Source organism: Tauraco erythrolophus, chromosome 6 (genome assembly GCF_009769465.1).
Source record: "Tauraco erythrolophus isolate bTauEry1 chromosome 6, bTauEry1.pri, whole genome shotgun sequence".
In the NCBI taxonomy this organism is placed as follows: domain Eukaryota; kingdom Metazoa; phylum Chordata; class Aves; order Musophagiformes; family Musophagidae; genus Tauraco; species Tauraco erythrolophus.
The window spans coordinates 24,574,255-24,589,958 of record NC_141470.1 but is presented as its reverse complement, the minus strand read 5'-3'; the positions used below and the strand labels follow the sequence as shown (position 1 = coordinate 24,589,958).

Here is a 15,704-nt window from a genome sequence, read left to right as displayed (position 1 = left end):
CTTTGGCCATGCTAATGACCGTTTCTTTATGTCTTTTAATATCAAAAACCTAGTGTGTGCTAAAATGTTGATACTGGTGCGATTGCCAGGTTCAGGATGGATTTGCCAGTTGCCTCAGTGAAAATGCTTTCATGACCAATACATACACTATAAAAAGATGAAAATACAGTAGAGTGCTTGGAGGTTTGTAAAACTAAGAAAAATGGCGCCAGGTGGACTTGGCAGAAGTTTAAGTACAGTATAGTACTCTATACACTGCCTGTGTTTTAGCAAAGCACTGGATGATTATTTCTGTGCTTGCATAGACAGAAACTTGTGAATTATGAAGGGAGATGCTGATCACATTGTCATTGATCTAAAATACCCTTTTGCCAAGGGACCCATCTGAATTCATAGCAGTGTCAGAAGGCTGAAACCAACTTTACAGCATTTAACACTTTAGAACCCTTTTTCATTTGCTGCTCTCAACTGCGTACCCCCGAAGCTCAGATCCACTCCCTCACTTGATATGGCAGTTCTCCATGTGTCGAGGCATCCACCCGGCCACTGGCCAAGTTAGAAGTAAGATGCAGGAATCTTGCTCTGGGCTTTGCCCATTAGGAAGTAGCACCTGCAAAATAACCTTCCTGTGGTGTGTGACAGACTGTGCGTTCATTAAGGTAGAGTCTGTACAGTATGGGCTGGGCAGAAGGGCAGTGATCTTTAAAGCTAAACCAATATGGGATGGAGGGTTATCCTGGGAAAAATTGAGTAAGAGGAAAGATTGATATTACTTGTCTTTACTGTTTAAGGGAGGGCAGGGAGAGAGAGAGAGCACATTGAAAGAGGGGAGAGAAAAGTACCTAAAGAGCCATTGTTCAAAAGAAAAATGAAATCATTTTTCACCAGAGACTACAGATTACCGTTATCAGCAGGTTACACTAAACAGGTGATGAAGTCTCATGAGCAAACTGAGAGGTTGGTATGGGTAGGAATCTCTAAGTGACATTAATACATGTTGAAGGCAATTCCAGATCTGTGTGGATTTAAACTTCCCTTCTCTGCTGCATGAGGCTGCCATGCTCACAGCTCCTGCCAGTGCACCCATTGTGAGTCTAGTGATGTTAGCTGTGGAGACTGCACTGGGACATGTTCCCCCGTGCCCTTGTCCTAATGCAAGCCCTAGACCTGCAGCCCTCAGTGAGGCATGTTAGAGCTGAGAACCAAAGTTCCTCTGCTCTTCATGAAGTGTCTGTTGTTGCTGTCAGGACTAGAAGCCACCAGCAGCTGAGGCTGTTTGGTATGATAACCATGCTGGCATGGACGCAGGTGGAGGGGAGGCTCATCAGGTAGAAAGTGGGATTGATCTTTCACGCACCTTTTTCACCACGGTTTTTAAAGAACTAGCCTCTGTAATGGGCAAAAGCTGTGAAATGATTCTAGGGACTCAAGAAGGAAACACGGCAGAGCTGTGGCTGGAAGCCCAGTCTCCTCTCCCAGTCCCATGTCAACAGTACTCAGCCACAAAATAACCTGACTAAAGTTTCTCTCCTACTGCATCAGACCTAAAGAAAGGGGGATTAAGAATTACGTATGAAACTGTGTCTGCACTCCATTACTCATTTATCCAAAACAAACAAAGGAAAGGTTTCCAAATGTACGCTTTTTGGATAAATGTTATGTAAAGTAAAGGCATGAGCTGGGAAGCAAAAGAAAGTAGTGATTTACTACAGAAACAAATGAATGGTAAAAAGATTATAAATAACTGTAATTTTCTTTTGGTTCTCTGGCATGTCCTACCCCTTAAAAATTATTTTTAAAAGAGCCCTCCCATCGTCCGAGGCAACCACTTTAAGTAAAATAATTTATAACGAAAATGACAAATTAGGACTCTAATGTATTTGGCGGACACATGAAGCAAAATTTTCTTATGATTCTCCAAGATAATCCTGCAGATTTTGAAAGGCACAAATGGATATTTTCAATGATAATGAAATCAGCAACATGATATTCACACTGCTTGGGACGTACTGTGGACTGCTGGAGTTGCTGGAGGCCGCAGAGCCTGGGGCAGAGGGGCAGGAGGAGTCTGCAGGCATTTTTCACTCTGATGAATGAGCAGGTTATGAGAAACACTTTCAAATTAAAAAAAAAATACATTGTGGTGTGGTATTATTTGATTACTCAGCTCTTCATTGCTCTCTCTCGTAGTTGAGCTTCAAAACAAGCAGTGGTATCTTCTGTGCTTTAACAGCCTATTGTGTTCTCATACCTGAGTTCAGGATGACATTAAGGTTTCTTTTTCTCCCCTTGGGCTGGTGTCCTGGGGATTCAGAAGTGCAGGGATATTGTTCTCCTCCACTGTAGCTCAAACATCAGTTACCCAGATGGGATCAGCAGGGTGGCAGGAATGGGCAACTGATCTGGACAGTATGGACAGGTCTTTCTTTAGGCTAAAAAAAGAGTTAAAAGAGTCCCAATTTTAAATGTGTTTTGAGACTGGGTTTACAAGAAATTACTTACCCTGTAGCTCAAATATGTTGTGGGTCTCTCTTGTGGGCTTGTAATTGGAGCGAAATATTTATTGTACTGTAGCTAAAATGACATTGTTAGCTATAAAATCTCCACAAAATGTTACTTTGTGCTCATGAAATAACTTGGAAACCAAGGTTAGTGTTGGATGTATCCCAAGCTCTTTCATATGCCGGTCAAACGTTTCTCCACTTGGCCCATCTGCTGTCAGAAGCTGTCATCTAACACAAACTGAGTCCAAATACTCTGGACATAATGAAAATTTAAATACCTCTTTGCACCTGCTGTGAAAATAAAGTGTCTTAACTGCATGGGACACAGACACCAAATAATTCATAAGCTAAATAAACAGTTTTTTCAAAGAGCTGCATAAAATGCCAGCACAGGGTCTGTGGAGCTGAAAACAAAGGCAACTCGCGGGGTCCTCGCTTGCCTGCGGATGAACACTCCCTGCCCGGGAGCCGTATGGTGGGACCCCATCCCTGGCTTCAGGCTCTGGCATTGACCTGGTTTAGACAGCCTTTGGATCTGGCTGGAGCTCCTATCACTGAGCAGGAGAAGTGACCTGCTCTCTTAAAATCTCATTATAGTAAATGCTGAGTTGAGAAATCATGTCACAGCTTTTCTCACGTCTAATGTCATCAGTGGAAGAAATTTACCTCCTTAATGCCTCAGCTTTGCTTTCTATTAATGCTGCTACAGGGCGTAGTGGAATATATCGCCAGTTAAAATGGGTGAGGAGTTAAAAAACATATTTGGCAGTGCACAGACATGTTTTGTAAAATGTGCTGGATTTTCTGGAAGCTGCTTTCTGTCTGTAAATTGGATGTATGACCCTTGCAAAGAGGGGGACCTCCATTACTTTTACAACTCTTGTTTGACAGACAAATCTTGGTTGCTTTCTGCAGGAGTGAGGGGAGATGGTCCGTGGATGTTTCTGGAGTTTCTACATCTGTTTGCGTACTTGTGTGTGCTGACTTGTTCATACAGATTTCTTTCAAAGTTGTGTTGTATAAACAATGTAATGCTATTCTGTAAGGCGAGTCTTTCATTATGTTACTTTGTGCTGCCATTTCTGAATCTTTTAAGTACCATCACTGTGTGCAATATGAATCTAGGCAAAAGAAACATGCAGTGTTTCAAGCATCTGCCTCTTACAGTTCTTGAACCACAGGCTCATACTCAGAACCTCAGTGAAGCATCAATACACAATTTAAAGTAATTTTTCAGTCTTTTTGATCGTCTCTCTCTGAACTCAAAACACTTTTTTGAGTATATGCAGCTTAGCAACACGTAAGCATCATGACATGTACAGTTTAAAGCAGTACATTGTAGTTGTGTAATGTTTTAATATTAAACATGTGAGGAAAAGGATACTGTTGAAGTGATAGTTAAAGTGGATTTCTTTAAGAATACACAATAAAAAGCAAACCAGCATCCAAAATTTCTCCTCTGCAAATGAGCATTACTTAAACAATCATAATTCCTTTTAAAATGATCTTCATTTTGCTTACAAGAACAAACAGAACTGAAGCCACCTAGTGAGAAATTCTATTTTGCTAATTTTTATCTATTCTAATGCAAATAGTGGTTTTAATCCCCTTAACTCATCCATCATGCGTGACAGGTCAGCCAGCCCATTGTCTGTGTATTTGAAGGATTCCTGTCCAAATCAGACTTTCTGTCAGTAGCGTTGGGGAAGAGTCTTCTCCTTTCTGAATGGCTCATGTCACTGAAAAATTGCAGCTACCTTGGAAAACAGCACAGCAATTACCGATGCACATGGAAGTCGCACGGAGTCTTCGCAGATAGGTTACCAAGAGTTCCTGTCATAGCAGGGGGGAAAAAAAAAGAATGTGAGATTAAGGACATCTAGGTTTTTGTATAATCTACTAAACATCTGTAGCTGATCCCGAGAGAATGGCAAAGGTCAAGTTTTGGGATTTTTTTTTCCTGTGGGGATTTCTTTGTATATTCTGAAGCCTAAAAATTGCTGTTTGTTTTGAAATGCATTTTTGGTTGCAGTAAAATACAGTTTATAATAAGTAGAAGATAAAGTAATTGCAAAGGAGCATAAAATTTCCATGTATTTTTGTAACATTTAAATTTTAATTAAATGGGGCTTAGAGTAAATTATAAAACCTTCTTTTGTTGAGACAACTGACACTGACAAAATATTAATTAATGAATATTCAGAGAGATCTCTGGATCACTCTTCTCTCTCTTTGAAATGTGTTCTGTCTGTGTTTTTAAAAACTCAGAAGAAGAAAATTAATAAACATTGCTTATGTGGAAGGTTTCCCAGTATGAAGACCTGCCAAACAGAATCCAATGCATTGCATTAGCGTCAATGAAGACTTTTGAACCAGATGTGTCTATGGGTCTTTTTTGTTGTTTTCTTTAAAACTGAAGCTGGGACAAAACCCAAAAAGTTAAGACTTGACATGAGGAGAATATCTTTCCGTGCTACTATTAGGTCATTTCCCTTCTGCTGTATAAATTAAGTTGTGGTATTGCTTCAATCTGGGATCATTTTATTGTTTTTGTTTTTAATACAATACACAAAAAGTTCTTTTCTTTGGAAGTATCATTATGATATAACTTCAATGAGTCATTGTAATTGTTCGCTCATTAGGATCCGAAGGGATTATTTCGGTTATTTTGTTTCTGGGATCTTTTCTTTTCCCTGTCCTCTTGGGCAACCCAGTTACAGTGCACTTTGCAAGCAGTTAATTTGTGTATAATAATACTTAAGTGGCTTATTGTAATCTTGTGTGTGTGCGCCTGCATACACACACACCACTCCGGCAGCCCTCATAACCCATTTTAGGAATCCCGTGGTCTTTGTCTCCTCCTGGTCCTGTCCTAGGATGGCCATTTTTGTGCATGGTCCCTACCTAAATTCAGAGCCAGAGCCTTGTCTCTTGAACAATTTGGTGCAGATTTAGGCAACAAGCTCCAGCAGGTCTAAGACACTCGGTTATTTTTTTTGTCCCTACTCCATTCCCTGGGGGACTGTGGGGACCTGCCTGCATCCTTGGCTGTGGGTGAGCTGGGTGGCCCGGCCCTCTGGCAAGTGCCCGTGCAGAGAGATGGAAATCCTGTGCTTGATGCGTGTTTGAAGCTAATTATTTTCAGTACAAAGCAAGTGAAAAGCAGCTCCTGTTCTCTTCCACGGGCCAGAGGTGTTATCTCCTGCCTTATATTCCCATTTTTAAAGGCTGCCTAAACTGGAGAGTCCCACAGATTTGCAGATTTGAACTAGGGAATAGTAAATTCCCTAGACAGGGTCTCCCATCTTTACTTTAAGGCATTACGTATACTTCTGCTTAAAGAGGAAAAGAATAAAAATTTAAAAAAAAAAAGGCAAAGAGGGATCAAGGGAGTGTTTGCATTGGCTCACTTGGCAATTAAAAATACATAAGCGAAAGAATTGCCATGAACTTGCCCAAAGGGCTATAATAAATAACATCCTGCATAACTAGTACGTATGGTGTGCTCTATGGTTTTGAATGAAATGACTGTGTTTGTTTTTAGGGTTGTTGGTTAGGTTTTTTTTCAGAATTGTAGCAGTTGGAATACAAATAGGCTTATGTTTTTGTAATTGTGGTAAACATATTTTAAAAATCGCTGTTTGATCAACTGTAAATATTACCAGTTCAGAGGTTAAATGCTGTTGTTGAAATCATTCAGGGAAATCCAGTAGAAGTGTAAATATGGCAGAAAAAGCTAAACAATATGGCAAAGGAATATTTGCTGACTTAAGAGTGCAGGATCAACACCAATATTTTTCCAGTGATGCTAAACCTCTTGTAACTGCTAAATTGGATTTGTAGTTGAATGAAGTATCAGCTGCTGTTGGACAAGCCCATAAAGGCCGGACGGCTGGCCTTTTGTAGGCAGGGCTTAAAGGACGATTGATATGTTTTAGCACTTTTGGGATTATTGTGATTAGGAGGAAGCCATTCTGAATGATAGAGAAAAGGGTGTAAAAAACACAGTCCACAGCTGGTAAGCAGCATGTGTTTGCTATAAGGAGAGGTCATGACTAGTTGATCCTGCTGGTTCTGGCATTGATTGACAGTCGAGAAAACTTGATATTATGAAGCAGACCCTTATTTTTAGTCCCCCCTCTTTTTTTGTCTTAAAGAAGTTATGCTTCTGTCGTGTAAAGCCAAAGTATTTTCAAAATCTGGAACACTCACTAGTTGCAAGCTAAACATTCAGAGACACAGCTGCAAATTTGGAGTTGTTAAAATATCATCTAGAAATTAGTATTCAGCCCATATCTGTAAGAACAGTAAATAAGAGTTACAGAATTAGCTCTGGTGTTACTGTGTTTGCCTTTTTCATATGTGTTAGTCTTAACTAAAACCCTCTTTGTCATATAGTAGAAAATTTATGCTAAGTAGGTGGAAATTTCAAGTTTGCTGAACTTATTAACTATTATGCCTCTGGTATATCTAAGATATTCAGTGAGGAATAAATAATATGTGTAAAAAATGTTTTACCGTCTGGAAAACAGTTTTATCATTTTATTTCTATTAAACACCTGCCCTAGAAAACACATAGGCTGTTTCATCTTATCTCCACTACCCACTTGGAAATGTAGCACTTTTTTTTTTTTTTTTTTTTTTTATGAGCAGCCATCCGAAAGCTCGCAAATGCACATTTAAATAGTTGGATCTCTGACTCTTTTTAGTGGGGCTGTACCTCTTTCAAAATTTGAGTTTAGCATACCACACAGGAAAGAACACAAGCTTGCCAACTCCCGCTGAGCGTTTTTTCAAGCCTGTGAAAAGAATGAATTATTCAGCAGTAAGCATGCTTACAGCTGGCCATTTGGGAGCTTTGATGTGCGAATCAGGCGGTTGCATGAATGCCCTTATTGTCATGTTATGTGTACACAGTGTGTGAATTATTGAAAATAGTGAGGCCTGAGCCTCATCTGGTAGAGATTACAGTGCAGGCATGCTGGGTGAAGGTCTGTAATTGAAAATCCCCAGATGCTGTTTATTTGGCCTATGTCACGTGGCCTTCTGCAGAAAGCTTGTCTGAACAAAATGCTGCCCGCCTGGGAAGCGCCGCCCAGCCCCCTCCAGAGCCCTCCCAAAACCCAGCGTGCGGACGACTTAAACACCTGCCCATAATATTTTTTAAAGCTTAAATTAGATTTGCCTATAACGTTTAAATAGAGGATGCCTTACTTAGGGGTTTAAACTGCTTAGCCAGTTGTTGACTTGCAGAGCTCTTTTATCTACAAGAGGCTTTTTGTTAGCCAATTTAGCTTTAAAGCGTCTTCAGAAAGCGGCACCGGCAAATTTTAGGCAAGCTCTCCCAAAGCCGGATATTCCACCGGCAAAACGGAGAGGAAAAGTGCTGGGGCCGAGCGCTGCAGCAGAGTGGCTCTTCCTCCGAGGGTTGCGAGCCTGATCACCCAAAGGGCCGCATGGCCGCCTTTCGATGGAGGAACATGTTCAAACCAGCTCGTCCCTGCTGGTGATGTCTGTGCGCAGACCCCCACCCCGCAACGTCGGGTGGGATCTGGATCTGTGCTCAGCAGCGAGACAAAGGGCTCAGTGCCGCTCGCCAGGGCTGCCCCAGGAGAGCGCTCGCTCATCAGCAGGCTCCTCATCAAGCAAAATTCCTGCTAGCTCTCCAAATTTGGCCCTGGGCACATATGCGGCACTTATCCATCACCAGGCTGTTCTAGTAGCTTCAAGCGCAGGCCAACAAAAACGGAGTTTACCAAAACCAGCTGAAAACCTTTGCTATGGTGAACGTACAGCCGTGAGCACGACTTGCAAGATGAAATGTTTGTGGGGATCTGTCCTCAGACTTTGTGCTAAGGATGTGAAATACCTGTTTCAAGCCACAGTCCTGTAGAATTTGGAGAAAATCATAGTACGCCATTATCTGAAAAAAATTGGTTTTTCTACTTGGTCATTACTTGAATTATTTTGCCAAGTATGAAAACTTCTAAAATTAGCTGTTCATTTTCAAATTGCTAACTGGCTTGATTTCCCACACTTGCCTATTTTTGTCACGTTCGGATGGTGCCTATTACTGGGAGCTGGGAGGGCGGAGGTTTAATTTGTGTCATTAATGTTCTAAATAAAGATGCCCGCCTGCCACACGGCCGGCAGCTCTGCAGGGATGTGATGCACCGGCTCGCTGCCCCACTGCCGGTGGGGACCGGGTTTGAGAAGTAATGCCCATGGCCGGGACCTGGCGTGGCTGAGTATATATATGTCCACACCTCACATAGGTCCTGGTAGAGCTGCCTGTTGTGACCTGGTGGCTCCCGTTGACCTGGCAGAGGTGGTGGTGCCATTTTTGGCCTGTGAAGGGGTTTCTAGTTAGGCCCTCCTCACCCTGGGGATGATTTTCACCTCCAAGGACCTTGTCCATCCTGGGCGAGTGGGGCCAAACCCCCGCTCAGCACCAAGGATGGCACCCGGGAGCCTCATGGGGACCTTTGCGAAGGCTGATGCTTGGGCTGCTTTAGGCTGTTTCTGGAATAACGTTAGTGGGGGAGGCTTCCCTACACAAGGGCCCTCTGTTAGAGCAACAACTGCCTCCCCGAGAGAGAGGCGGGTGGGAGCCTCCCCACTTTGCAGCTGCTTCTACTTATTTCGAACAAGAGCAGAAATGTCAGTCCTCCATGCTGCCTGTGAGGTGTCCAGGATCACAACACGCTCCCTTGTTTAGGGCGATGCTTCTCAGGGATGGGGCAGTGGTTTGGGAAGGCAGAGGGAGCCCGTGACCCCACTGGTTGGCGGGAGCAGAGCTGCCCTGCGCACCCGGCTGTTCCCTGGAGGGGCCACAGTGAGGCTTTGGCACCCCGCGAAGCCTCGCGGGTTCTCTAGCACCTGCACCCTTTTCTGGCTGAACCCCCTTTTTGCTTTCTGCCATAATTAAAAAAAATGTTCTGTTGTGTAAAATGCCTCTTCTTCATCACCAGGCTAGGGAGAATTATAGTTTGCAATTGTACTGACAGTACAGAAGGGCATGACAGATATAGCCTGAATTTGAAAGGAAAAAAAAAACCACAAAGAACAAGAAGCAAATAACAAGAAACAAAATATTTGTTGTAGTCCTCTCCTGATCTTTTCAAGGTCCTTGGAAAAGACTCCTGTGCTGTGAAGATGTTTTATCTGACTGGGCTGCTCCACATGCCTCTCTTTGATACCTGAACCAAAACGTTCTAAGTAGGAGACTGTCATAGTGGATGACAAGAAGAAGGAGCTGAACATTTACAGTTCATAAACCTGACCTCTTCTCTTCTGCCAGGCAATTTCTCAGATATATATGATGGACAGAGAGGGAGAATGTGGGGTGTGTATGGAAAGTATTTCCACAGCTGAGCTCTTCTTAGGCAAAACCAGATCTATTTATTAATGAGCATTTTTCACCCTAAGGTTTCTAATGGTCAATTAAAGAAGTTCCTTGAGCTTCTTTTTGTTTCACACTCTTCTCATTCTCAAGAACAGGAAAAGGTGGGTTTAGGATTATTCAGCCTTCCTTTCTTTAAAATCCTCTCTGGGCCTTAGTTGACTGGGAGATAAGATCTTTTCTGTTAGTGTCTGTCAGAGTTGGTAAATAAGAACATCAGTGTTTGGTAGGTAACATGGAGGCTGTAAACATTTAGTTGAGGACATCTATCTTGTATATGTCACGCAGTGCTTATGTTTGCGTTTATGGCTTTTTGGTAGTCCAAAAAGAAAGTTATGTCTTTTCAGGTCACTGTGGCTGCGCAGAAGATACTTGGTGTGCCTCATGAGGCTCTCCTGCTCTGGCTAAACCTGGTGCATGTTTCCTCGCTGTGTTGAAAACCTGGCTGTAAGGAAAATCTAAGGCTGTTGCCGTGGCCACTTTGCATGGTTCATTGTAGAGGTTCTTCTCACTGAAAGTCAAATTATTCCACCCTGTTGGCTATTCTCGAGCTAGGCTCCAGATAGACTTCACCTTAAGGGGAAGTGATCACTTTGCAAAACCACAGTCTTGTTAGTCGTACCCCTGCCGGTCTAGATAGCGGCTGGAGAAACTCCCTCTTGATTGAAGCAAAAGCACTTCATGGATGGACTGGGGGTCAACTGAAGGCAACAGTTGACTGGTATTTTGAATAATACAGTCTAGATTTTCAGTGCTTGGTGTTTTTTATAAGGCTGCTTTTCCTGTCAAGTGGCTGCCTGGAAATCTGAGCTTTCCTTTAAAAATAGTTTTTTAGCTCTCTTGACTGGGAAGAAAACTGTGAAACTGTGAGAAGGTTTAACTCTTCCTTCCTTAGCTATGGCTGAGGACTATGTAGGACTGCCTTAATGGGCAAGGGATGACTGGAGGGGATGTGTGCTTTGACCAGGTATCTGAAATCTTCAGTGCAGACACTGATGATGGCAATGCATCCTTTACATCACCTATAGAATCATTGACCTTGCAGAGTCACCAGCTACTGATAAGGACAATCTGACAACTCCTTTTGCACCAAGAAGCTATTCTGAGTGCTTAATGTAGAGATATGCAAAGAAGGTACTTTCCGTAGGGGGGACCTTCCCCAATTAAATCAAAATGCGCATTTAGAAATATGAAAATGTTCATAGCACCTGTCATACTGGTGATTGCAGGAATATGGTGATCTCTGAATCTCACTGATCGCAGAGGGCTGCTTTTGCAGGCTACTTGCCCTTTGGGCTCCTCATTTGCAGGTAGTAAAATGCATCTTCCTGGGTTTTTTTTAACTTTTGTGCACCTCTTTACTGTCTGCTAGCCTAGTAGTCATTAAAGGGACACTGCAGAGACATGAAAAGTACCAAGCAAGAAGGTTTTGGAAAACTCTTGTCCAAAGCACATTTAATATGATGTGCCATCATTGTATACGTTTTCCTTTCCTTTCTTGTTGCTGTGGCCTCAGGCTCTCAACCTCTCTGTCAGAGAGCTTTTCCCAAGCTGTATGCTATTTTTCCACTGTAGAACTTTTCCATCTAATGTTAATGAAGAGTACAGCAGCTCCATTTTTGCTTGTGCCCAACACCTGCAAGTGAATTTGCAGTCCTGTCACTGTGGGGTAGCTGCTCATATAGCGCGAGGACATAGTGGGACAGCCACTGTTATGAAATCTCATTCTCCATATTTGAAGTTAACTGTTTGCATGATGAGAAAGAACATGAGAATAGAGAGATAGAGAGATTGAGTAGTCCCTGGTTTCACCCCTGAACACAAAGGCTCTTGTTCACTGAAAATGGCAAGTACCTTGAGGGCACAACAGGCTGCAGAAATGCTGCCCAGCCAAAAGACAAAGTCTTTGCGTGAAATCAGGTAACTTGCTGCTCCTCTGTTAGCACATGGAAGTCCCTCATTTGTGTGTAGAAACGATTGTGTAACTGTTTGCTCACACAAAATTTACGTCTTGAATTTTGTCCTGAAAAGGCTTGCTGAGGAGCTATGAACCTCACATCGCCATTACAGTGGGATGTGGGAAACCCGGCACGCAGTCCAGAACAAAACAAAAAGGCAATCAGAGAAAACAACCTCTACTCTGAAGCGTGTTGGTATTTCATATCCTAGCATCCATTTAGCAAGCAAACCATGGAAGTGACAGGAGCCATGAGACACTCAATACAAAGAGTGTAAAATAAGGCTCAGAGGGAGAGAAGGAAAAAAAGAAAACGAAAGTCCAGTTTGACTAATTGTGTTCAGTCTTCCAGTCAACAAAACGCCCTTCAGACACAGGCAGGCTACTTCAAGACGTCCCTGTCTCTTTCCCACAACATCAAACTGAAGGTGTTTGAGTCCGTGGCTGATATAATAACTTTCTGCACTCCCCAGCTATGTACTCATCCACTTTAAAATAACTTGGTGGGTGACAAGTTATTTTCTTAACCTCCTCCTTTTCAGCTTGCTGCTCAATCAGTTTTCTCATTTTCTGCACATGGGCTGCTTATCCCCTGTGCTGAATGCAAATAACTCCATAACTTAGGACTTGTTGAACAAGTATATTGAAGTTATTACAACTCATGGAGAAGTAACATAATATGCAGTGAAAATAAACAGCGCACCACATAAAACTGTGTTATCTTCCATGTCAGCAATATTTAGGAAGGAAATTATTTGGAAAGAAAATGTTAAGTTTGTATTAGGTAGCATAATGTGTGACTGAAGAAGAATTAAATAGCCATTTTAGAAACTTTGAAATACTCTGCATTTCCAAGAGAAATAGAGCTCTAAATAACAAACCACCGTGTTGATCGGCCCCACTGCAGCAGGAACGTAGGCACCGCAGGGTGACCACTCTTGTGCGTAGAGTTAAGGGTGTGATTGGTAACCTTCTGAACTGGCACAGCGATTTCAGTCAGTGGAGGAGGCAGAGTGCTTCCTGGCAGAAGGGCAGATTTTGCTATCCTCCTTGTAAAATTAAAACATGGAGAAAAGCTGATGCGAAACGGCAGCATCTGAGTGATTGGCACTTCGGCTTGGGTGGCACATGACCTCCTCAAGAGCAGCTGCTCATCCCAGCAGGGGTCCAGGTGGGCCGGAGGGGCAAACACCACCTGACACCATCAGAAGCAAAACCAGAGTAGTCCAGACCTCATGTTAGTCCCTGGCATGGGGGTTTCTCCAGCAAGAGGTAGTCCTGGGCATCACCACTGGCCAAGGAAGTGCCTCTCTGCCTGCGAACTGCTGCAGGACTTCAGTGGGAAAACACTGAGCCTGTAGTTCTCTGCACATGGTTCATGTGGCACGTGAAATGTCTGTTAAGGAGAGGGAAGAGAAATACTGATGAGAAATACTGATAAATAGTTTGCAAAGGAAAAGTAGAGTAGGTGTATGAAAACATAAGCCTCATATGCATGGAACTCATATGTTTAAATGTGGTATTTTGATGGTGTTTATGAATGTGATGCTGCTTGTCCCTTATCGTGAATTCTTCTTTGTTTCAGGTAGGAATGAATTGATAGCCAGATACATCAAACTTAGAACAGGGAAGACACGGACCAGGAAGCAGGTAAAATAACCCAGTGGGGAAGTATGCATGTCAGCGAATGACAAAACATGGCATTTTTGGCTGCGGTGGCTGTCTGTGCTTCAGCTCTGATGAGATGACGTATTGACTTCACTGTTCAGATTAAAGACACATTGTTTAGAAAATACTTAAAACTCTGGGGTTTTTTTATGTTGTGCATCATTTCAGTGGTGGTTTGAGGATGCATTTTTTATTAACCTCTGTGTACATGAAGCTATTATCCCCTGCATTTGGGAAAAAGAAAATTCAAATGTTGAAGCAGAAGCATAAAACATTGTGCCTTATTTCTCTATAAGGACAATTACAGAATATACTTATTATTATGAGATAGTGAATAATGGAACTTCTGAAAGTCCAGCCAAATTGCCTATATAATAGAGCTTATGATACTTGCGTATGAGAAGTAAGTAAATAAATAAAAGCTGTCTAGCAGGACTGATCCTAATCATTCTCTCAGCTCACGGGCAGTTCTTGCTACAGGATGAAAAAATAATAAAAATATTCCCCTAAGAGCCTTCAGGCTCCTGGTCTGTGACCATGGTAAGATTTCATTCATCAGAGTCAGAATAAACCTCTAACCAGTGTTAAGTCTTTTTCAGATGATTATCACATAACCATTAACTTATCGCATATGACTAAATCCTTTAATTTACAATATCCGTGGTGATCAGCAGCCTCACGGAAGGCACACACTCTGTGTAGCGTATGCGGTGGTTACTAAACCCTTGCACTGTTTCAAAAGGCTTTGCAAATCGCAGAGTCCCCTCACTTTCTCTAACGTCAAGTGCAAGACTCCCCTTCTCCCCATCCGTGTGCATGACAAAGGGGAAGGCAGAGGCTCGTACACGTGCATGCTACGCAAGTTTTATAGTACAGCGAAAGGTGACACTGAGTCAGCACACACAAAGATGGCCTGCTGCCAGTGCTCGGATGTAAAGCACTTTGAACTGGGTGATATTTTGCCCTGGGTGGTGTCCTTTGTCAGTCAGGAAGAAAACATACGTACAAGGGATGAAAAAGGCCATAAGAAAGGAGAGAAACTGCAGCACATGGAGAAGGAACAAACAAAAGATCGGCAAAGAAATCTGAAACAAAAGACAAAGTCCCAAGTTCTGCCCTGCTATGCCCATGCAAGCTCCGGTAGTCAAGGGTTACACTGGGATCTTAAAATTGCATCAGGAGTCAAAATGCAGACCTTGGAGCTATATCCTTGGCCAGCGTGTGCTGGTAGAGCTGTGGTGAAACCATAATGGCTGTGATGGCTGACATATGGTGATGTTCTGCCTCTGTGGTTGCACATCCCTCTAAAGCAACTCATAAATCACTTTAGACCAAGTGTTTAGAGAAGTTTGATTGTTGTAACTTTTGAGCTTCAACTGAGCAAATAGATGTTATTATTGTGCTTCTTCTATGACCTTTAATGCCATAATATCCCACTGAAAGCAAAACAAATGGATACATGTGAAAACTTGGTCTATGTCTTTGACTACAGAATTGCTTAGTAAGCAATAATATAACTGAATTACTGCAAACCGGTTCCTGAGCTGCTTCCTGAAGAAGTCTCTGTAGGTGGCCTTCAGGGGCTGTGCTCATTTATGTATTACTATTTGCTTCCCTACTGAAAACACAGGCTTTTTGGTACTGTTGTCATGGAATAGTCTTACAGAGGAAGGAAATCAAGCTTTGCTTCTCTGTTTCTTTTGCTTTGTTTTTTCTCAGACAGGAATTGTAACTAACTTAGGAAAAATGCACAACACCTGATATGGTATACCCTGGGTCGAATAAGAATAAGAGATTTCTCTGCAGCGCTTTTTGCCATCACTGCAGGCTTTAAATCTTCACGCAGAGGGCTGCAGGATGCTGAGCACTACTGAGCGATGATGGGCAGTATCATTAAACCCTCATCATCAATACCGTGGATTTCAGTATGTGCCTGAGTAAACAGGAATGTGAACCTGGGCCCAGATCCTTCACTTCACAGGCAACGACTTCTGACCAGTAACTGGTCTAGTAGCAGGACTGGGTTTACACAAATTTCTTACCAAAATGTAATAATGATGGGCCAAACCTTGACATCACTCAAGCTGATGTCAAGTTACTGGTCCCCACTTACACGAGTGTTTTGTGGGCAGACTCGATGCTAAGACTACGGAGGAAGCCAGCACAGGTTCAG

At 42.6% G+C, this 15,704-nt stretch overlaps 1 protein-coding gene across 5 annotated transcripts in view; it reads left to right on the top strand.

Moving 5' to 3' along the window:
* The window catches only part of TEAD1 (TEA domain transcription factor 1), a 107,686-nt gene that overhangs the window by 50,211 nt on the left and 41,771 nt on the right, over positions 1-15,704 (top strand). For 4 of the 5 annotated variants that reach the window (XM_086612831.1, XM_086612833.1, XM_086612832.1 and 1 more), the window contains exon 2: positions 13,449-13,513. In XM_086612831.1, coding sequence (XP_086468957.1) covers positions 13,449-13,513 — 65 coding nt within the window. Of the gene's footprint in view, positions 1-13,447; positions 13,514-15,704 lie in introns of those variants that run through there. The other variant, XM_086612834.1, reaches the window with a different exon arrangement.